The sequence below is a fragment of the Leptinotarsa decemlineata genome, unplaced genomic scaffold (genome assembly GCF_025532065.1).
Source record: "Leptinotarsa decemlineata unplaced genomic scaffold, Ldec_3_MD MMD2_tig00000010_RagTag_RagTag, whole genome shotgun sequence".
Lineage (NCBI taxonomy): Eukaryota > Metazoa > Arthropoda > Insecta > Coleoptera > Chrysomelidae > Leptinotarsa > Leptinotarsa decemlineata.
The window spans coordinates 12835614-12858744 of record NW_027412538.1 but is presented as its reverse complement, the minus strand read 5'-3'; the positions used below and the strand labels follow the sequence as shown (position 1 = coordinate 12858744).

The following is a 23131-nucleotide window of genomic DNA, read 5'->3' as shown; positions in this document are numbered from 1 at the left end:
TTCTACGGCGCCAGCTTCCCAGGATCGCCCAGGATGATTACATCCTTTGATTCCATCTCAGCTCTTTGGCTAGTTCCGCAATTATCGAAGTCGTCAGGCTGTAGTTGCCACTGACATAATGGCATCAATAGGTCTTTCAAATTAATGAAAAATTTTGGTGGTATCTGACACACCCTTTGATTCATCCGAATTTTAAGATAGGACTCTTCTAATGAAAGACCATGTAGAACGGAGCATTCCTCAGAGCTGAACAACCTCACGCTTTTCTGTTTTGATTTGAAATAAATTCCATATGCTTCACGTAGATTCAATAAATGATAAATTTGATTGTTTCATGTAGGCTCGTGCGAAACTTCCCAAGAAGCGCAGGAAAGTTCTACCTGTGGAACCCACCAGAGGTCCTCGTCTACCGGGACAAACCGTCCCCTCCGCTCCAACTGCACATCCTACGATGAACGCCACCAAGACAAACAACCCCAAAGACATGCTGGGTGTGCCTATTCCAAAAATGGGTGAGTTGAGTTTTTTTTTCAAATATCCCAAATTACAAAATTCCCTCAGAGCTGACTCAACTGAAGTTCATTGATGAAGGAGCAAACTTTGAAAGGAAAACTAATTTTTATAACGATGCTGCGAATATGCCATGGGGTGATATTGTTAATTTACAAAACATGAACTCTAAAGTAAACTTTTTAAATGATTGTATAATACATCTATTTGATAAACATGCTCCTATCCGCAGGTTAAATTGTGAAAAGAAATTTCTGCTTAACGTCACATACAACCTCAAGCTCATGATGCAAACCAGGGATGAGGCTCATAAAACATATTTAACTTTGAGAACACCGGCTTCAAGAAAGTATTATATAACTCTATGGAATTACGTTAATGGCGCTCTGAAACGCGAAAAAACAGCATATATGCAATATATTCTAAACAAAAATAAAAAAAAATAAGGCAATTTGGGAAAATCTGTCATATTGGGGCGTGAATACAAAGCGTTCTTCACAAATCAACAGTCTACCGCGAGAACTGCGTAATCCAGAAGAAATTAATAACTTTTATTATTTAATAACCCCATTATTTTATAGTAATAACAGATTCAATATCAATGTAAGTTTCTCGTTTATGGAAATATCCAATAAAGATATCTTTGAAGCTATCAATAAAATAAAATCAAATGCTTTCGGTACCGATAATATCAATATTAAAATGATTTAAAGTTTTTCCCAGACTTCATTCCAGACTTTCAGGAGTTCCTTCTAGAAGTTGACTCTGGCTCATCATATATAGTTGTTTAAAATGTCTTCGTATTCTTATTTCACTTTCATTTCTCATGTTATTGTTGTCTTTTATTTCGTTTACTTTCTGTTCACATACAGTACCTGTTTTTGTTCATATTTCTGCAGTTCATATATTTTTTTCTATCCATCTCCTTCAGCTATGTTATTATTATTTTCAGGAACTACGCGATGACGTGAAATCAAAGAGCAATCTATTTTCTCAAGGCACTCCGTTTGACAAACTGGGAACTTTGCTTGTTTTGTATATGATCCAACTGCAAAAAAATATGCAGTTTTTTAACATTTTGAAATGGAAATTATTATCAAATAATGTGGTTCATTGAGTGTGAACCAAATTTTATTCTTTTTTAATTTAAACTCCCCCCAAAATAAGTCATAAATAACAGCATATTCATTTAATTTGGAAGTGTATATTTTAAGGAGAGAATACATTTTGGGGAAGGGAAGGTTTCGGCTTTCTACTTCTCTATCTTCATACTTACAGAAAATGTGGAAATCTAATCTGAGCTTTATGTACATCAAAAGTTGCTGAGGTGCTAGGTTTTCTGGTTCGAAACAGTGTTTCAGGTTTTTGAGAAGCGGTTTTTGCAATTCTAACGACATGATTGGGTCGAGACATATTGATGTACATTTCAATCCACAACAAACTTGTCGAAGCAGAAAGCAGTTCGGTTTCCCTTTCGGAGACGTTTATCTTCTTAGAGAAAACCGATGCCTGGGATTTTGTGACATTGAATAGTGAAGATGTGCCTCCATAATCGTTGTCCTGGAATCCAAATGGAATAAGTGTGCTGTCATTAGCAAAGCAATATATTGAATTCTTGGTTTTTTCCAATAAGTCGTTGTTAAACAATAAAAAGGGTTAGAGGCGATATGGATCCCTGGAGAACACCAGGGTTGATGAAGAAAGTATAAGAGAGATATCCATCGACGGTCACTTGCAGGAACTCCTCTTCCAGGAAGCTGGAGAGCTTTACACAAAAATGAGTCGACACGCCATAGCATGGAAATTTGGCCAGCAAACCCCCATGCCACACACGGTCAAAGGCCTTAGAAATATCGAGCGCAATAGCTCTTGATTCTCCATGTTTCTCGATTGCGTATGAAATTCTCTGTCGACCAGTATACAGTGCTAGTCAAAAGTCCCCTCCCCCCCTCGTATCTTTTGAACGGGTATACTTATAATAATGAAATTTGGAGTGTGGAAATAAACGGATGTAGGCTTCTTAACTGGTCATAACAGGTGACGCAATAGTCATAAATGACGTCACAAGGCCACTGTGACCAAAAATTTCAAATGGGACCCTATGGCAAGTGACAGCTCGTTTGAAAGATATTGAAAATACCTATTCAGTCATACCAATTTTGTTTGGGTTTCGGCTGATTTTGATTGATAAATTGAAGAAATACGAAAATTATAGTTTCGCATTTAATTAATAAAGATTTAAGAACCAGTTCTTATAATAAGTGTTCAATGTGCTCCATCTACTTCCTGGCAGTAATGCATCCTATTGCTATACTCTTGTCGTACTCGTCCCAGTGTGTCAGCGGAAATTGCCCTACATTCTTCAACAATTCGTTGTTTCAGAATGGCAATACTGTCAGGTGCTGTAGCGTAAACCTCAGATTTCAAGTACCCCCATAGAAAAAAATCTAATGGTGTAAGGTCCGGTGACCGAGCTGGCCATTCGATCGAACCTCGTCGTCCAATCCATCTACCACGATATTCTTCATCTAGGTAACGTCTTACTGCACCGTAATAGTGTGCAGGAGCACCATCTTGTTGAAACGTTATTTCCAAGTTGTCGAATTCATCTGGATCATCTTCTAGAATTTCAAGAATTAACGCCTCAATATCAGTTTGTAACATCTCCAGATACAATTCACCGGTTAAGTTAGCATTGAGAAAAAGAGGCCCAACTATGTGGTTTCCCAAAATACCTGCCCAAACATTTACTTTTTCTGGAAATTGAGTATGTTTTTCACGAAAGATGTGAGGATTTGTGTCACTCCAATACCTCACATTTTGAGTGTTAACATTTCCATTGAGAAAGAAAGTACTTTCGTCACTAAAACAAATTGTCTGTATGTAGCCTGGTTGTTGGTTCATTTTATCGGACATAGTTTCACAGAATTCTAGTCTTCGGTCGGGGTCATCATCTGAAAGTTGGTGCACCATTTTTAATTTGTATGGATGAAATTTGTTTTTAGCCAACACCCTATGTACTGTCCTTTGACTGACTTCACAGATAGACGCAACTTGGGCTGTGGAAGAAGTAGGGTTCACTACCATTTCTCCAAGTATGTCAATTTTTTTGTCATCACTAATTGTTGGTCGACCAGATCGTTTGGCATCTTGAACACTACCTGATGCTTCAAACTTCCGAAGAAGCTCCCTCAAATAAACCCTCGATATAGGGCGATCGGGGTACCTCTCATTAAACAGTCGTTCCGCTGCATGGAAATTGTTTCTACATTCACCAATTATTAAGATAGCTGCTACTTTGTCGGCTACAGTACGTACCATTTTGCCTATGTAAACACTTAAACGTCTCGTTAAACAATAGCTTAGGTAAATTTTCAAGGTATAAACACTTTTGACAAGTAGATAATTCAAACACGTCAACCTTTTTGACAATGAACCAGAGGCGTACTTTAAAATCTTTATTATTAAATGCGAAACAATAATCTTCGTATTTCTTCAATTTATCAATCAAAATCAGCCGAAACCCAAACAAAATTGGTATTCAATACCTTTCAAACGAGCTGTCACTTGCCATAGGGTCCCATTTAAAATTTTTGGTCACAGTGGCCTTGTGACATCATTTATGACTATTGCGTCACCTGTTATGACCAGTTAAGAAGCCTACATCCGTTTATTTCCACCCTCCAAATTTCATTATTATAAGTATACCCGTTCCAAAGATACGAGGGGGGGGAGGGGACTTTTGACTAGCACTGTATACCACAGTGAAAAATCCGCCATATTTCACTACTCTAAAATGCGATGCCCTGCAGTAGATGAAAGCCATCAGACCATTCTTATATGAAACACACTCACGTGTCAGCCTAAAAACACAAAATCGATGAAAATATCCGAACAATATGCGGTAACGGCTGTAACACTAATGAAAGTGGAAAGTTCTGCTGCAAAATTGTTTTTTTCGTTCCCTAGCATCGCTAAAACTCAATTTTTGGTCGTTCTTAGCCGCATCTAAAACGCATTAGAGTCGGATGATATTACCCACGAGATCCAAATCGTATCCTATCTTGGGCAAAGTGAGAAATATTACCAAAGGGGTGTTGATGACTAGCGAGCGCCCATAAAGTTGATTATAACGAACAGATGGCTGAAGGCAATTTTTTGGGTGAACGTCTGTTACGTGTTCGCTGGATGTTTTCGATATTTTGTTATCGTGAGGATGGAAGGAAAATTAATGCCAGTCAGGAAAAACCACACCCCTTATTAGGGGTGACTGAAGACGAAATGAAAATTGATGAATGAATAAATATTGTTTGATAAAAATGAAAATTCACCTTGTGTTTTGAACAGAGTAGTATTAGCATTATCATTTCAATCAAAGAATTGAAGCTTCACGTATAGGGATTGGTCACAATGAAGACGTGTCAGTTAATGCTGATAATAAAAACTTATTTGAGGCTCATTACTCTGGTTGACAAACAATATTCTTGTAACTTGTTACGGTAATAACAGTGGAGACGCTTCAAATCCTAAAATCCTCAATGATATTAAAAGTCAAGCTTCAGGGGTTGATAATATTTCAATCAGAATGTTGAAACTTTGTAGCCCGTTTATAGATAAATATATTACGCATATTATGAATTGTTGTTTTGAACGTTCATATTTTCCAGACTTGTGGAAAATGGCCATTGGGAAACCCATTCCCAAAAATAATGATCCAGCTAGTTATTCTGATCTCAGAATTATCAGTATACTTCCAACCATGAGTAAAATTTTTGAATGAGTTATTTATTTACAAATTAATGAATATTTCAATAACAATAATCTATTATCACCATCGCAATGTGGTTTTAGGCAGGGTTTTAGCATGGCTACAGCTCTTGCTACTGTTAAACAAGACATTGTTGAGGGATTTGATAAGGGAATGATTAGCACTCTGGTACTACTAGATTTTTCGAAAGCATTCGATACCATCAATCATGAGCTGATTTGCATGAAACTCAAATATTATGGTTTTGATAGTGCTGCCTTATTTCTCATCTGGTCTTATTTACTTGGTCGATCTCAAAAAGTTGTTGTTGATGGTCATCACTCCTTACCTCTTGATATTCTATCAGGAGTACCACAGGGTTCCATTTTGGGACCTTTATTGTTCATCATTTACACTACTGACATTATCTCGTCCATCAAGAAATGTAAAATACAGGCGTATGCTGATGACATACAATTATACATGCACTTTAAAATAGATGAGTGTGCTGAGGCACAAAATCTCTTCAACACTGATCTTGATTTGATCAATGGGCTATCAAGTGAACATGATTTGAAAATTAATCCTAATAAAACAATGATGATGCACTTTGGATCGCAGAAGAATCGTAAATTTGCAGAAAACAATTTCCGTTTAGAACTAGGTTATACTATGTATATACAGCTAAAAACTTAGGGGTCATGCTTGACACTGATCTTAGATCTACTAGTCATGTTAAAAATTTAATGAAAAAAGCTTGTATGTCATTGAAACTGTTATACTGTAATCGTTTCATTTTGAGCCAACCTCTAAAAAGAATGCTCTGTGATAGTTTGGTGCTAAGCCATTTCAACTACTGTGACTTCATATATGGGCCATACTTATATGATTCAGATAAAAAAAGAATACAAAAAGTGCAAAATTCTTGTTGCCGCCTAATTTATGGACTTCGTAAGTATGATTCAATTTCTGAAGCCTTTAAAAACTCCCGCTGGCTCAATATGAAAAACCGTATGATTCATCATTTGGGTTGTTTTGTCCATAAATTGATCACCCTTCCCCATTCTCCTCTTTTAATACAAAAAGTGAGTCTGCGTGAAAATATTCACTCAAGAAACATCAGATATAAAAACAAATTAACTATGCCACAACATCGCACTGCACAGTTTCAGAGATCATTTCTTTTTGGTGCTGTAAAACTCTATAATTCATTGCCTAAGCAATTGAAGAGATTCAATATCAGGAAATTCAAATACAAATATAAAAATTATATCTATGATAGTCAGTAATGTCAACTTTTACTTTTTAGACAACAGATCAATTCAATTAAATTATTTATCAACTATCTTTAGAAGTAATCACAAATTATTATTTTATTTACGGTTCTCATTTCGTGGTACCATCACTGTTAATTGCTTTCATTTTTGTATGTTTGCGTGCATTATGGAGTGGTGCTTGTTGGTTGAGTTAGAGTAGCTTTGAGCTAGACTTCGCCAAGGAGTACCAGAATCTCCTGTAAACTATTTTCATTTTCAAATATATCTTTGTATTGTTTTTTTTGTATTATCAATAAAGCCGATTTATTATTATTATTATTATATAAATTATTCATATCGTTTTTGAGTTCTGAAAGCCGCATTGAAAGATATTATCATTTTGAGAATTGCTAATTTGAAATACATATATAAAATAGATAATAACATCAATGATAATCTCAGGAGTTTCTAGAATTATATTGATAACAAAAAAAGCACATTCCCTACCATCCAAAATATGATATTCATTTATTTATGTTTACACTGCTCTACAGATTAGACCCAACTACAGAACAGGGATATAAGTTATAGAATAAAAACAATACATATAAAATTAGCTGAAGTGAAAATCTCAGAGATGGAACAGTAAAAAATGTCGAGCTCTTGCAGAATTGCATTTGAGACACATGTTATGCAGAAATCAACGTTTCAGAATATTTGTACTTGGTAGTGGCAGATAAAAAGGATTAACCACTCTAGAGGTTGGTCTAGGTACATTGAAATTGTTTTTGCAGAATATGTGGGTCAATAATTGAATTATTCATCAAATTGAAAAGAAAACTTGTGGAGTGACAATCACGACGGCAACTCAAGCTATTCATAGCGTGTCTAGCTAACAATGCATCATGGGGAAATCTAATTGGTGGATATATACAGAGTGAGCCAACAAAAAGTATGCACCTTGCTTTTCTCCCTTTTTTGTAACTTAACGCAAAAATGCTTGGTCCTAGTCAATTTTGCTTTTGAGGGGGACACATTTTAGATGTATTTTTCTGCCTGTGCCTTCAACCCTCTAGCGAGGGTGAGTAACAACCCTAAAATTTCAAATGGAAAGTGGGGTCGAGTGATATATCATCTGAAAGGGCACAAAATTATATTTCCAATGATACCTAATTTGTTGTATTCCACTCAAACATGTAGGTATTATGAAGAAAAACAACTATAACCCAGTATTTTGAAATGTGTGATTGACTTAGTAGAATCCTACTTCAGCAAGTGCTGAAAATGTGACCCATTTGCTTCCATACAATAATACAGATTTTGTTCAAATCTATTCCTAACATTCTGTAGCATATCAGGTGTTATACTTCTGCACTCTGCTGTAATTCGTTGGCGAAGATCTTCTATGGACTCGGGCTGCGTAGCAAAACATTTTTTTTTCAAGTGTTCCCAAAGGAAAACGTCTGAAGGCGATAAATCAGGTGACCTGGCCGGCCATTCGATGGGGCCTCTCCTTCCAATCCACCGTCCAGGAAACCGGTCATCTAAAAACTCTCTTACCGGAGCAACATAGTGAGGAGGTGCTCCATCTTGCTGGAAATAAAGCCGATCATCATTATGATTTTGGTCATTTTCAATTATTTCTGTTATGAGAGGATCAATTGTATCTTCAAGCATGTTCAGGTAGACCTCACCAGTTAAATTCCCAGGAATAAAAAGTGGCCCTACGATATGACTACCTAATATGCCACACCAGACATTGATTTTTTGAGGGTACTGGGTATGGACCTCTCGGAATAAGTGTGGGTTACTGTCATCCCAGTAACGGCAATTATGCCTATTCACAGCTCCATTCAAAAAAAATGTACTCTCATCGGAAAAGCACGTGTTGAATGATAGGTGCGGATCATCAATTAGTAGCTGGCTCAGTTGTTCACAAAATTGCAGCCTTCTATCAGGATCATCTTCATTGAGTTCCTGTACTAATTTAATTTTGTACGGATGAAATTTATAGGCTTTTAATATCCGTATTATGGACGAACGGGAGACATCTGAAGCTGCAGCAAGCTGACGGGTACTTTGAGTATGATCCAATTCAACATGTCCCAAAACAGCGACTTCCACTGCTTCATTTCTGATCGGTTTCCGTGGCTGGTGTTTCACATTACAGACAGATCCGGTATCGACAAACTTTTGGACTAACTTGGCAACGTACGAATCATTCACATTTTTCCCGGGATGACTGTTATTAAAGAGGCGAGCAGTAAGTATAGCACAACTATTATGTTGATGATAAAGTTTAACAATTTCAACTCGTTCAGAAATGGAATAAACCATTTTAACAGTAAAGTTGAGATAATTTCAAAAGCAACTGAACTGAATCAATGAACGTTTGCCTAAATTTTTTTTGTACACTTATCTGCTGTTGTTATTTGAATCAAAAATCGCACGAGAGAAATTGAGGAATATAGTAGTGATAAAAATGCCATTTTTTCCGCATTTTCATTAACACCAAAAATATCGATTAAATGTGTTTGCTTTTTTTATAACTATTCAAGTAAATACAACAAATTAGGTATCATTGGAAAGAGAATTTTGTGCCCTTTCAAATGATATATCACTCGACCCCACTTTCCATTTAAACTTTTAGGGTTGTTACTCACCCTCGCTAGGGGGTTGAAGGCACATGTAGAAAAATACATCTAAAATGTGTCCCTCTCAAAATCAAAATTGACCTGTCCGAGCATTTTTGCGTTAAGTTACAAAAAAAGCAGGGTGCATACTTTTCGTTGGACCACTCGGTATTGTCTGATCTATAGAAGAGAAGTTTTAGGAAACGACGTTGTACTGATTCAACTTTTTATGTATACAACTGATGAGACGGATTCCAGAATATGGATGCATATTCTAATTTTGATCTGACGAAAGCATAGTATAAGGTTTTCGATGTAGATGGACCCACGAAATCTATGGAGATTCGTGCAATTCATACATTCTGTTTGCAGGAGACAGAATGGTTTTGAAGTGTGGTACGAAGGAAAGTTTTGTGTCGAAGGTAACACCTAGATCGGTGAATGTGAAAAGCCGTTGAAGTGGAATATCGTTTATTGAATATTGATATGAAAATGGACGATTTTTCAGTGTGAACGTCATTACATTACATTTACTCGTGTTCAAAGGAAGATTATTGCGGAAACACCATTGCTCAACACGTTTCAGATTGGGAGAGAGTTGAAGACAGGTCTTCCGCGTATATCAAACAGTTAATGTCAATGACCTCAACTATGTCGTTTATGAAGGCGTTGAAGAAAAGTGGACCCAGGTTGCTTCCTTGTGGAACACCCGAGGTAGCTGCATATTCCACGGACTTGAAGCCATAGAATATCATATACTGACGCCTGTCAGTGCAGTATGATATGAAAAGTTAGATCAGGTCAGAGAAAAGCCGTTCCTGTACAATTTCGATAGTAGTAATACGTGATCAAGTGTGTTAAACGCCTTAGAGAAGTCCGTATATGTATGTGACATCAGTTGGGAATCTCCTATCAATGGTTTCATACATATATTGAGTAACATATTTCAAACACTTTGGCGAAGTTGCGTATTATTGATATGGATCTATAATTACCGACATCAAACTTGTCCCCTTTTTTATGAATTGGCCGAACTTTAGATAATTTCCATTGATCTGGGATGGTACTAGTTTTGATGCAGGTATTTATTAATATTGTCAAAGGACGAGCCAAAACATATGCACAATCTCTGATAGTCAGTAGATGGATGCTGTCGAGACTTGTTGTCATTTTAGGTTTTAACTGTTCCAAAGCAGCCAACACTTCATTTTCTTCGAAGTTATAAATGTTCAAGACTTGTGAATATGGAGGGTCTTACAAAGACTTCGTGAGCATTTTCATTTTCGATAATGAAATAATCAAGGCAAGTACTATTGCTTGCTATTGTACATGTTGGAACAGATATACGATATCTGTTCATGCTCATGATCATGCTTCATGTCGAAACATGAAACATAATCAATGGTAGCATCAATTCCCCGGAATGTGTTGAACCTATAACCGTAAGAATTTCAAAAACTAGGTTTGATGATGAACGAGAACGGGAATGTTTTCTACTTATTCATCAAACTTAAACACCTGTTCATGCAGCTGCAGTTTCGTAAGAATGTATCATCATTCCCTCCAATCGATTTCCTGGAGTCTTGGAAGTCCACTAGATACTCGTTAGGACTACAAGAGGATTGTTCTGAATTCTTGGGGTTCTTGTTGAATACTCTTCGTGAGCAAAACAATAAGAAAATCAATACCCCTGACTGCTCTGGGTTGAATGATTCCGTACAGTCCATCTCGTCTTGTGTTTGTAAATCTTTTGCTGGAAAAATCCTCACTTGTTTACTCTGTAGTAAATGTTCAAGAGGTAGTAAAAACTTATGTGAATTTCTGGAACTTCATTTAGCGTTTCCTAATATGACTAATAACCAGTCCGTGCGAAAGTTATTGTTAAATCATCTGAAAATGGAATTTTTAACAGGGGATGATCGACTGTATTGCCAAACATGCGTCAAACTAACTGACTGTTGTAAATAAAAAAGTATAGCTGATGCACCAGTCAATCTAATAATAACATGGATGATCCTCAAACAAAACTCAACCTCTGACGGAAGCAAGAAACTTTTTCGAAGGTTCGATTTCAATCTAGCAGATCACTGTTATAATATTCATGCAGTCATTGTTCACTGTGGTTCTGGTCATTATTACGCCTTGGTCAAAGACGAAACGGACTGGTTTAATTTTGACGATAGTCAAAATAGCTATTGGAGCCTTTGGAGACACTCTACATTTTGTTTTCTGAGAGAGAGGACATTGGCAGATCGAAATCTTCAGATGATGTGATGCTGCAGGTTTTTCCGGGTTTTCCTGCAGCTGAAAAAGCAAATGCGCCACTGGAATCAATGAAGTCGCCCAGGAGCGCCAATTAATTTCTATTGTTGTTTTTATTTTTATCGCTGTTTTATAATTTCACAAATGCAAATAGGACTGTAAATGCGAATCCAAAGAGAACAAGAAATACAGAAATCTTCAAAGTACCCTTTCATCATAATAACTGAGGGCAGACTGAGTCTATACGTAGAATTTTGAGACTTGCAAACAATCAAAATGCGGATTTAAAACTTTTCAATTCTTTTTTGAAATCATTATAAAGACTGTGAAAAGATTTCAATTTATTAACTTATTCTTGCCATTTTATTTGTTCCCTTAAATCTAGCTAATAGTTATCGTTAATATGTGTGAGTTTGTTGATTATTTTGTATAAAAAGAGAATGCCGTGAATAAATGAATAAATAAATATCAAAGACGGTTCAACAGCCGTATATTCTCAACAACTGAGGTCAATTCAAACTTAATAAATTGAAATAGAGACGTTGTTATTTCCAATGCACTATTTTTTCAGGTCAGGAAAGAAGACTGTCCAATTTGAGATCGAACGGTACCAAAAGTACAGAACCGATTGAATAGTACGAGGGGTATAACAAAAATAAATCAACATATATTGATGTGTGTGTCGACAGTTTTTAGAAATAGATCAAAAATGTAAAATGCAAACTCAAGGCTGATGAAAAAGGATCAACGACCTCAATCAAAAACAATCTGAGATTTATGTGATATATTTCTAAAAACACGAGACGAATCTTCTAGCGGCATGCCTACCATCTTTCATTCTTGAGGATACTGTCAATCAAAAGCATGCATGTGTGTTTCTAGATAAAAAAAAAATGTTGTTTTGGTCACTACTTACTTGGCATGAAGGGTTGTTTTTCTTTCTAACAACCGAAAACGTGATATATGAATAAATTACTATCGGATACCTCTTTCACAACTTTTGTCTATATAAGTGTGCCTCATATTTATCTTTTCTTTCACACATCTGTTCCACCTCTATTAGTTGATGTTGTGCCTAGATGTATTAGTTAATTATATACAGTGTGACCCATTTTTAATGGAAACACCCCCCTAAAATTTGAAGTTGTATATCGATTTCAATTATTTTTTTTTAAATGTCAAGTACTAAAAGGTCTACCTTGGGACAAAATTTGATATGTTTATTAAAGTTTCAGGGCATACTACGATATTTTTTCTTTGTCGAAAATCGGGATTTTTTATTAGCGATTTTTTTATTGAAAAAAATCACTACACCACTGGATTCAGAGTGCCTCTAAATAGGTGTAACCAGAATTTCATTGAAAAATATTCATCATTAACAAAGTTATGACAACTCAAAAATTCGAAAACTCACACAGCTAACAGTCTCAATGTATCATTTTTTTATGATTTCAACAATAAAGTGCCGCCAGATAAAAGAAAACAAATAGCGTAAATATTTTTAATGGAAATAACGGAATTACATTCACACAATTCAACTAACAATGAAGCAAAAATTTTTAATAAACGTAACTAATAACTGATTATTGAAATTTTTCGATTCAGTGCAACAATTAATTCCAACTCATATTCTAGTAGCCTCTACTAATCCACCACGTATTTCGATACATGTGTCGTAGCGCTTACGAATGTTTCTGATTACGTTCCTTAGTTCTTGAGGGCTAATATCTGCACATACCTGTCGAATTCTTGCACAAAGTTCATTTCTATCTCTTGAGCGGTTTTTGTAAACCTTTTGTGTCAGAAGTCCCCAGAGAAAAAAGTCCAAAACTGTGAGGTCTGGAGATCTAGGTGGCTACTCTATAAACGGACTACCACGGCCTATCCATCGGTTTGGAAAATGTTCGTTAAGCCATTGCCTCACAGCTCTGGCACAATGAACTGAATACCCATCTAACTGGACAATTAAATTTGATCGTTCATTGATTGGCAGCTCGTGAATAGCATCCCAAAACTCTGTATTTAAAAATTCTAGAAACCTCTGCACATTAATGTTTTCCTCAAAAAAGAAAGGACCAATAATTCGTTCGTTCAATATCCCACACCAGACGTTGATTTTTTGGGAATACTGGCTTTTATAGTTTATTACCCAGTTAGGATTATCCGCTGCCCAATTGCGAGAATTCTGTGATGACACTACATCATTTGTAGTGAAAGTGGCTTCGTCGGTATATAAAATATTTTTTAGGAAATTTCTATCGTTTAAATATTTTCTTGGGCCCATAAACAATATTCCAGGCGTCTTGTTTGGTCGCCTTCTTGAAGTGTGTGTGAAAATTTTGGCCTGAAAGGTTTAATATTCTACGCCTTGAGACATCTCCGAATAGTTTCTCGTGGGATATTCAAATCTAAAGTGGTATTCCTTATACTGGCATTAGGATTATTTCCGAAATGATCTAAAATGATTTGATCATTCCTTTCATTTCTGTTTCGTCTTTGTACAGGATTACTTTTTAACATCATTTTTGATACTGCACACTGAATATTTTATTTATTTTATTTACCGTACCGCAGCTAATACGAGGACGATCTGGATGTCTCTCATTAAATACTCTACAAACCTCTCTAGCACTTCTAACGTCATCTCCCGAACGACGTACAATTTCAATTTTCTCTCTTTCGCTCAATCTTGCAGCCATGACACAAAATAATTCGAAGAACTGTAAGGTCAATATTGTTGACAATAGTACACTTAAATCTTTCACAAGTGTCAAACTGTAATATCATTTCCATGGCAACTAAGATTTGAGCTGAAATATTAGGTCTTAGTTTTAGTTAATTTGCGTGAAAACTTGAATGTAATTCCGTTATTTTCATTAAAAATTTTTACGCTAATTGTTTTTTTTTCATCTGGCGGCACTTTACTGTTGAAATCATAAAAAAAAAATTCTCATGGCTATATCTATCTGTTGATATAGGGTGTTTTTTGTAACTGTTAGCTGTGTGAGTTTTCGAATTTTTGAGTTGTCATAACTTTGTAAATAATGAATATTTCTCCATGAAATTTTGATCATACCTGTTTAGAGGCACTCTGAATTCAGTGGCGAAGTGATTTTTTCAATAAAAAAATCGCTAATGAAAAATCCCGATTTTCCACTAAGAAAAAATATCGTACTATGCCCTGAAACTTTAATGAACATTTCAAATTTTGTCCCATGATAGACCTTTCAGTACTTGACATTTAAAAAAAAATTATTGAAATCGGTTTACAACTTCAAATTTTAGGGGGGTGTTTCCATTAAAAATGGGTCACACTGTAGGTATATGAATTTAGCAAATAGAATTATGATGAAAATAGTTATGTTACCTGTTGGTGTTAGATTGGAACTTCATATAAATATTAAAATATGCTAAACTATTTCTCCCCATAGGACATGGTAATGACTTTTGTTATCAGTTAAATGCAAAGAAATTATATTTTTTGGTCCACCTGGAAATTATTTTTCCACCCTTCGTCACAATTCTGAACAACTCGTGTGTGATCTCAGTATAATCTACTGATGTCACAACTCACGGGAGTACACTGTATACGTCTCTTATAATAGTACCCGACACACAAATCAGTAATGCTATTACTTTATCAAGCTAAGCAACAATAGTATGAACGTCAGATATTGAGTGAAGTAATAATAACAATTATCAAATATCAATATCAGAAAACTGAATGAGGTATCAACAAAGTTATGAAATTTTTTCTAGACCGAAAGTAACCTGTCTTGAACTTCATAAGTTGGGGACTGCACAGATTTAATTTTCTTCCACTGTTGGTAATGTGGAAATCTAAAGCAGTTTATCTGGACCAGAATCCATATGCATTCAACTCCATCTTATTCAACCCATATTTATGACGACCTCGTCGCAGTGTCTCTTTGTTCTGATTAACTCATTTTGTGTTTCTGCTACACCCATTTGGGATTTTCGATATTCTTGGAGGCAAAGGGATACATGATACACTAAATAGGCTTCAGCTGAAATGTCTCTTAGAAAAAATTCAAAGAACAACTTGAAATTATCAGAGTCACAAATCAAGGTATTGACACCTGATGTCAATGAACTGCGCAACCTGATAACCCGGATGACGTTCGAAGAACCCTTGTGGGTTTTAAGAACATTGCTGCTCCAGGTCCAAATGGGCTGATGAAAAAATTTGCCAAGCACCCAAAACCATCGGGCCAGAGCTTTCAACTCATGGCTGGACGGAGAACAGCCGATTCCGGATTGTTTTGCCAAGGGGCAGACCATTCTCATCCCTAAAAGCGGAGATTTGTCGATTCCTAAGAATTACAGTCCGATAATATGCTTAAACTAGTGTTATGAGTTGTTTATGAGCATCTTATACCCACCGCAGTTGAACGAGTATTTAAAAGGTATGAGGAGAGGGTCAGAGAGAGGAGTCGCTGGATGTGAAGAAAATCTGCTCATCGATAGATGTGTAACGCAGGACTCTATGCAATATAAGCGCAACCTCTCTATGGCCTGGATCGATTACCGAAAGGCATTTGATTTAATATCGCATCTTCTCTGATATTTTGCGGCACCCGACAAAATAGTGAGATGCATTGAACAACTGGCTAGAGTTCAAACAGAGTTAGCCACTTTCAGAAGGGTTGTATTTCAGAGCTATTCCCTCAGTCCCCTTCTCTTCTGTATCTCACTACTGCTATTATCCGTTGTGCTCAGAAATACTCGAGGGTATAACTGTGGCACCCCCGGAAAACGGAGGCACAAGGTCACCCATTTGTTTTATATGGATGATCTTAAACTTTATGCCTCTGGAGGGAAGGATCTACATCAGTTCTTGAGGGTGGTGGAAGAGTACACGCCTGCTATTAGTATGAAGTTCGGGATAGATAAATGTATAACGGTCCATTTCAAAAGAGGACGGTTCAAGGTTTACGTAAAGGATGTGCAACTCCATAGGAGTTTGCATCGGTTGTACTTCACGGTTGTACTTAAAAGTCGCAGAAATCACTTCACTTCTGCGGCAACACAAAGATATGCCAATGCATCTGGTCTCTTCCAAAAACATTGAAGACACTGGCTTATCAAAACGTCTGACCTTCGCTTTCCTCAGGTTGAGTGGGCTGAAGTTGGAAACTGGTGGAAACTGGTCCTGCCAGGTTGGTGTCTCCAACACCCCAGTCTATCACAGTCACATGATGGATATAGAGGTTCCTGACACAAGGCGCAGGGCCTAGCGCAATGAACTTACTGTCAGCATGACTCATACAAGCTGATAAGCCTGATGTTATTCTTCTCGATCACCAGGGCAAGGCGATATTTTTGGTTGAGTTTGTAGCTGCTGGCGAAAGAGGAGGAGAAACACATGGAATATCGAGGCTTTCTCTTCGACTCCATACCTGGTGGTCTATCCAGACCACCGTATAAATATAGTTGTTTTGATCATTGGAGTCCTTGGTGGAATGATGGCTTACCGCAGAAAACTTAGCTGGACAAATGCAGAAGGTTATCATTCTTGGCTCACCGCGCTTGCTCATTGACCCAATGATCACGGACCACACAGTGTGGTGATCATTGGTTGATAATGTAGGGGCTCGACCATCGAAACCTCAGGCTTGAAATGAAAATAATAATAATAGTAATATAGTATATTCAAAGTGGTTTGTCCAGGTTATACTAGCCATCCGATATTTGAATAATCGTTTTGTTTTCCTTTGAGTGTGAACACAGCATGTTTTGTTCAGATGGACAATAAGCACCACAACAGGTACGATAAAGTGTGAACAACAAGGGTTTGTTAGGTCCCAGTCCAACAAAAACACTCATAATATACATTTAAACTTCAACAATCTTCTTGATGCTCGTTTTATCCAAACAATCCACTTCATCTCCTTATAACGTCCAATTTGGTTGATAAAATGCGTCGATAAGAATGTTGTAGCTCTGGTGTATGTTTCTTGAATCCATTCTTTGTAGCAGTAACTTTCCATCTGAGCTAGAGCCCGAAAACAAAGCATTTAGGAGTGTTTCAACCCAACATAGGTCCCATCAGTGTTGCTAGACTAAACCAGAATGCATGGTCATCCCTTCGATGTCTTTGAAAAATTCATTACTCTAGAATGTTCTCCAAGGACAATACATTTGTGGTTCAGCCTAGAACCACTGTTAAGACCAATGCCGGGTCGAAACAACGCTGTCTGCGAGATTGAACTGGTTGCTTTGCCACTGACCACCTCAGGAAGCTTCGTCGTTGATCCTCCACGTGACGAAATATAGATGTGACCACATTTACTCAACTTTTCATTGTTTCCACTGTATCCTAGATCTATTTCCCCTAGAATAGTAACATAATTAGATAGTTGGTATTGGTATATGAGATTTTCCTAGTGTACCTTCAATTTTCATAAAGTATTGAATTGTGAATTTGTTTTAGGATTGATAGGGGTGACGTCATCCCTAAATCCAAACGGGGTTGGACTCGAATCAAATCCAGCATTTTTGATGGGCAGACCAAAATTTGAGAACACTCCAGCCTCGCAAGCGACTCAAGTGAACCTGGCACAAAGTTCAGGGCACTGTTATACGACATTGAAACCAACAAACTAACCGTAAAGTAATAAAAACCCACGAGAGTGAGTGTTAAGTACGAGCAGAGGAATAACGACTGTGAAATAGCCTTTTATTGCATTTTTTGTTCGGTTCACAATCATTCCTTCTTACTTCTGTTCAGTAACTGTCATGAGAACAATGAAATGTTTACATTGTTGTTTGTATAGTGTTAGTTGATAGTCCGGTCAATTTAGATATTCGAAGCTACCTAAATTCCCGTCAAGCTGAAAATCAGTTAGATTGTTTGAAATATGGTTAAAAATAAAATTAAAACGTTCTCCTTCCCTTGTGTGGAAAAAATTTATTCAAGATCAAAGGTCAAAAAAATGCGTTTTTGGCGATTTTCACCAAAACGGTAAGTTTTATCACAAATATACTCTGGAAAAAATTATAGATCATAAAATTATCTACGAAAAATGTATCAATACTTTTTTCCTTAAGAGCGACCGTTTTTGAGATATAACGATTCAAAAAGTTGTAATCGTCATAATATGCGTTTCCACGCCACCTATGAGGAAGTGTACTCAGCGCGTTTTATTTTAACGTGATTTTCCCCGGCAGGCCTATTCCACGGGTCAGTTGTGCTCCTGTTCAATTTGGAACTATTGCAAAATAATGGATATTAGCAGAGATAGAAAAGATAAAATCAATTTAAGTTAAAAATAGTAGTGAAATTTAAACGTCCGAGTCATAACTTTCAAATTCTTCTTGATCTTCTTGTTCTTGTTCGTATTGTTCTTGTTTTTCTTCCGCTTCATCCTGAGTACATGTAAACTGCGTTAATAGCGATGTATCGCATGTCAGCTCGTTGGAATCAAACGGATCCTCCACTGTTGGTGATTCAATATTACAGCACGACCGGCTGTGACAATGTGTAAATGCCAGAGAACAGTCCGGCTTTTTTGCAACCACATTTAGCACTGTACCCCTTTTTGCAGTTGCCAAAAATTGTGTTCAACAGGTGGAAATAAAGTTTAGACTGGTTCTAATGAATTGTTGACCAACAACTGAGGTTGGAGAAAGACAAGGTGATTGTACTTGTTTTTTACTTTTGGAATTTTCAACGAAACATGCATATTTATACTTATCTATGGAGGTAGTCTTTTTAGGAGTTCCGTACATAGAAAGAAGAAAGCGAATGCCGTTAGTGATAATTTCTTGTCGAGTAGAATTACTATTTTTTCAAACTCCAGCATATTGAACTGAATTTTATTTTTCAAATATTTTGAAAACTGTTATTTTATCCCTCCTGTATCACTGCCAGTCAATGCGTGTAAAAATAGTACATGATTTTGACACTTTGCAAAAACGGTGGCTCGTAGGAGAAAAGTATTGATACATTTTTTGTAGATAATTTCATGATCTACAATTTTTGTCTGAAGTATTTTTATGATGAAACTTACTTTTTTGCTAAAAATCGCGAAAAACTAATTTTTTTGACCTTTGACCTTGAATAACATTTTTTCCATAAAGGGGAAAGATGGGAAACTTTCAAATTTTATTTTCAATCATATTTTAAACAATTTTACTGATTTTCAGCTTGGTGGGGATTTTGGTAGCTTTACTCTTATTTTTTTATCTAATTTGACCGGACTATAACTGAGATTATTGACATCTTGAGAAAAAAGTTCTGCGTGACTATTATGATTTTCCAAAAATCCAATAGGTCCAATAGGTCCAATAGGTCTTGTCACCCTTATCACTGGCTATCATTATTTGTTAAGGCAATGAATAATGATAATAATAATATTTCTAGAAATTCTACAAAAAATGAATTACAAAAACAAAATCTAAAAATGAAAATCACTGAAGCTTCTAGCTTGTATGTGATATTGACCACTGATATAATATAATCCTGCACCCAGAAAATCACTAATATATTCAAAAAACAATCGATCAAAGCTTATTACAATCATAATTTTCCAAAGAATATTGTAATTGTAATAGGAATTGAAATAAAAGTACCCATGAAAGAAATTCCTGTTATGGGAATGCCTAATTCGCTTCTTAATAATAATATAATAGTAATAATACATTTATTGTTTACCAATATATAGAGCAAAACAGAGTAATCTTTCAACAAAAACATCTGATAAAGACAAATAAAAGGAAAACTGTTAGACTCTGCAGCTAATTTTTCCACAGTACCTCTGAGACTAAACGAATGACAAAATGTGATATACAGTAAACTAATAAAATGAAAAAGCATTCAACTGTGAGTATAGGAAAATATTCATTGCAAAAAATGTTGTATTTGATATAATTTGTTTTGGAACGAAATATATACGGTTGCATATAAAATCAGTAATTTAACTATTTCTTTCAAAAGTGAATTTTTTTTGTTTCATGTGTAGTGATCTTTCTTTTTCACTTTTGAAAACTGGAATGTTAAGTATCAACAAAAATGAAGTATACAGTCTTTTTATTCGAGCTGAGGAATTAAAGAAAAAAACCAGTGTTATTACGATTGTTAAAGACTGAAATTTAACATTTTATCTCAGAGAATTTACATGGTCAAGAATGCTCTACAACTACTCCCCTGGCTAATGCCACAAAGGGCGTTGTTTTCTGGTAGGTGTGAGTCCATTAACCTACAGTGTAGGGAGTTGAGACTAACCTGAACGAATTGTTCTTTTAGATGATTTTATTTATAGCCAGTTTTCAAGTATGCCCACTGACTATATGTTAGAAGTTTTCTTTTCCTATACGAGAAATTAGGCAAATTTCGGATATGCGGTTGGTTAACTCGTTGACAGGCAGACGGGGCGATGACAAACCTGTTGTTTGTTGCCCGCTTCAGCCTAGTCCGAAGAATGATTAGGATAGGTTAGGTTCAAAGGCTCTGTCTCATCAAACAGCTCTGCTGTTTCATCGTTAATGAGGTAGTCGGATAGTCAAGGTGCAAGATTCCCACCTTGATACCCGCCACAACCTTCCCATATGAGGGTTTTTGCACGTCAGCTACAACTGACGATGCCTTAGATTCAACCGTACAGGGCTATTTCGCCTCTGGTTTTGGTGAATCATCATTTGAGCGCAAACGTTTGCGGAGGAGTTGAAGAGTTAAGAAGCTCTCGCTTCTGATCTTAATTTTCAGGGAGGTCAGTTGGAGTCGTAAGCTCGCTTCCGTCAGTTCTATCGCCAACAGCATATGCAGGAATAACTTCAGTGAAGAATCCTGCACTGACACCTGTCAGATACAACCCAACGCCCTTTGTGGAATCAGTCAAGGGAGTAGTTTTTTTCTGATAGGTGTCAGTCCTTTGCTTCTTCAGATGATTCAGTCCCATGAAAATCCACCAGCTACAACTTTTCATATTTCATTGTTGAACATCCTGTAAGTCTGAAACAGATTCAAGAAAGACACAGACACGTCAAGAAAGCACAGAAACAGTATGCATTTATGATAAAAACAATTTCAAAAGATCGAATTTGAAATTTTGAAGAACGGAAGTATGGAGGATTGAATTGTGAATAGTCTTGGTATGTTCTGTTGAATTTTGTGACCTTCCTTGTATATGAATGTTCATAAGAATTGGTAATATTGATTGTTCTATTTTTTGACCAAGTTTCTTACTCCTTGTTTCTCTAAATGACATGTCACTGCATCTGAATTCAAAGATGGACCTCTAATTCAGCACTGCAAAATTAACACTATATATATCTCCATATTATTATTACGAAAACGATTGAAGTCGTTCGAAAAACTGAAGAACTAAGAAGTGATAATAAGTATATAAGTAGCAATAAGTTTAGATATTTCAGCACGAACATAGATTTTTGATGAAAACAATGTACCTATTCTCAGTTGTTATCTCTAATATGCGATGACAGTGTAAAATATTCCTACAGAAAAATCACTTGGACCAAAATATCGTTTGATAGTTCTGCTATGTGTAACGAAAACAAATTCGTTGAAAAACTTCAGTACAGATAGAATTTGAAGGAACATGACGTAATTATCAGGTGGGCTGAAAGTTTGTAGGCTAACACACAGATGGCACTACAAGTAGGTATTGAATCCGTTCGACTTTTAGTTAACCCTAACCTTCAAACGATAAGTGTATGAATTTCACAGCTGCCGGACTAGTGGTTCGTGGGATAGAACATTTTTGGTGAGCAACTTTTGCAACTTTGTTGAGCAACTTTTGTTAGATTTAAAAAACGGATAAAAATTAATTTCGTGTGTTAATTTAGCATTGTTTTTGGCGAAGACAAAAATACTGTTGAAGCCAAACCTTCAACAATTTGGAAAATTAACCGTTAAGAAGTGCTTTGCTAAGTATAAACGAGGTGAAATGAGCACAATGTGGATGAAAGCAGTAGACGCCTCACAGCGTTTTTGGAGCGTTTGGAGAACATAATTGCAAAAAAACGGCCAGTAGAAATACAAGGCGGAAGCTGCCTCAATTTTTGCACATAACCCCAATTTTGTTTTTGCATAAGAGTGTGTGTGCCAGAGCGAGAGGATGGGTTTTCATAAGAGCGTGTGTGCAGAAGTGAGAGGGGTCGGTTTGTCATATGAGTGTGAGAGAGACGGAGATTGCATCAAACTGATCCGTTTGAAAGATAACAAATGTCGTTTGCGCAAACACTTCGGTGTTGTCGGTTGTGAAATGAAGCGTTGTTCATAAAGGCGATGTGGCTCATGAAGCGTTGCCGGTTTTTTTAAATTAAGCGTGGGAAAAATGATGTCAACGGTGATGACTAGCAGGGTCTAACGTTTCAACATGCGATTCAACGTGCAACACATCAAAATCAGGAAAATTATTGTGAAGATGGAGAAAAAAAAGTATATACAGGGTGTGTTTCAATAGAATTTTTTTATTGAAAATACAAATAGTCATACATTTTTTTATAATATTCATAATAATAATAATAGAGTTCATTATATTCAGCTGTGAACGTTTCAGCAGTAGTTATGAAATTTATCAGTATCTTCTTCCGATCGATGTGTTTATCGATGAAATAATGCATGACATGCATTCACATCTTTTTCAAAGTTTCCAGTTGCACAAAGTGTTCCATCAAATTAGTTTAGAGTCAACGTTATATTGGTGATTTTCAAATGGCCAAATATTGGTGGATCATTG

General features: G+C 36.2%; 1 protein-coding gene across 1 annotated transcript in view; it reads left to right on the top strand.

Annotated features, from left to right (window-relative positions):
• The window catches only part of Shaw (Shaker cognate w), a 151417-nt gene extending 133119 nt beyond the window's left edge, over nt 1-18298 (top strand). The window contains exons 6-7 of the mRNA XM_074171482.1: nt 341-512; nt 17863-18298. Of these exons, the coding sequence (XP_074027583.1) occupies nt 341-512; nt 17863-18035 (345 nt within the window). The 3' untranslated portion in view covers nt 18036-18298. The remainder of the gene's footprint in view (nt 1-340; nt 513-17862) is intronic.
• The last annotated feature ends 4833 nt before the right edge of the window (nt 18299-23131 follow it).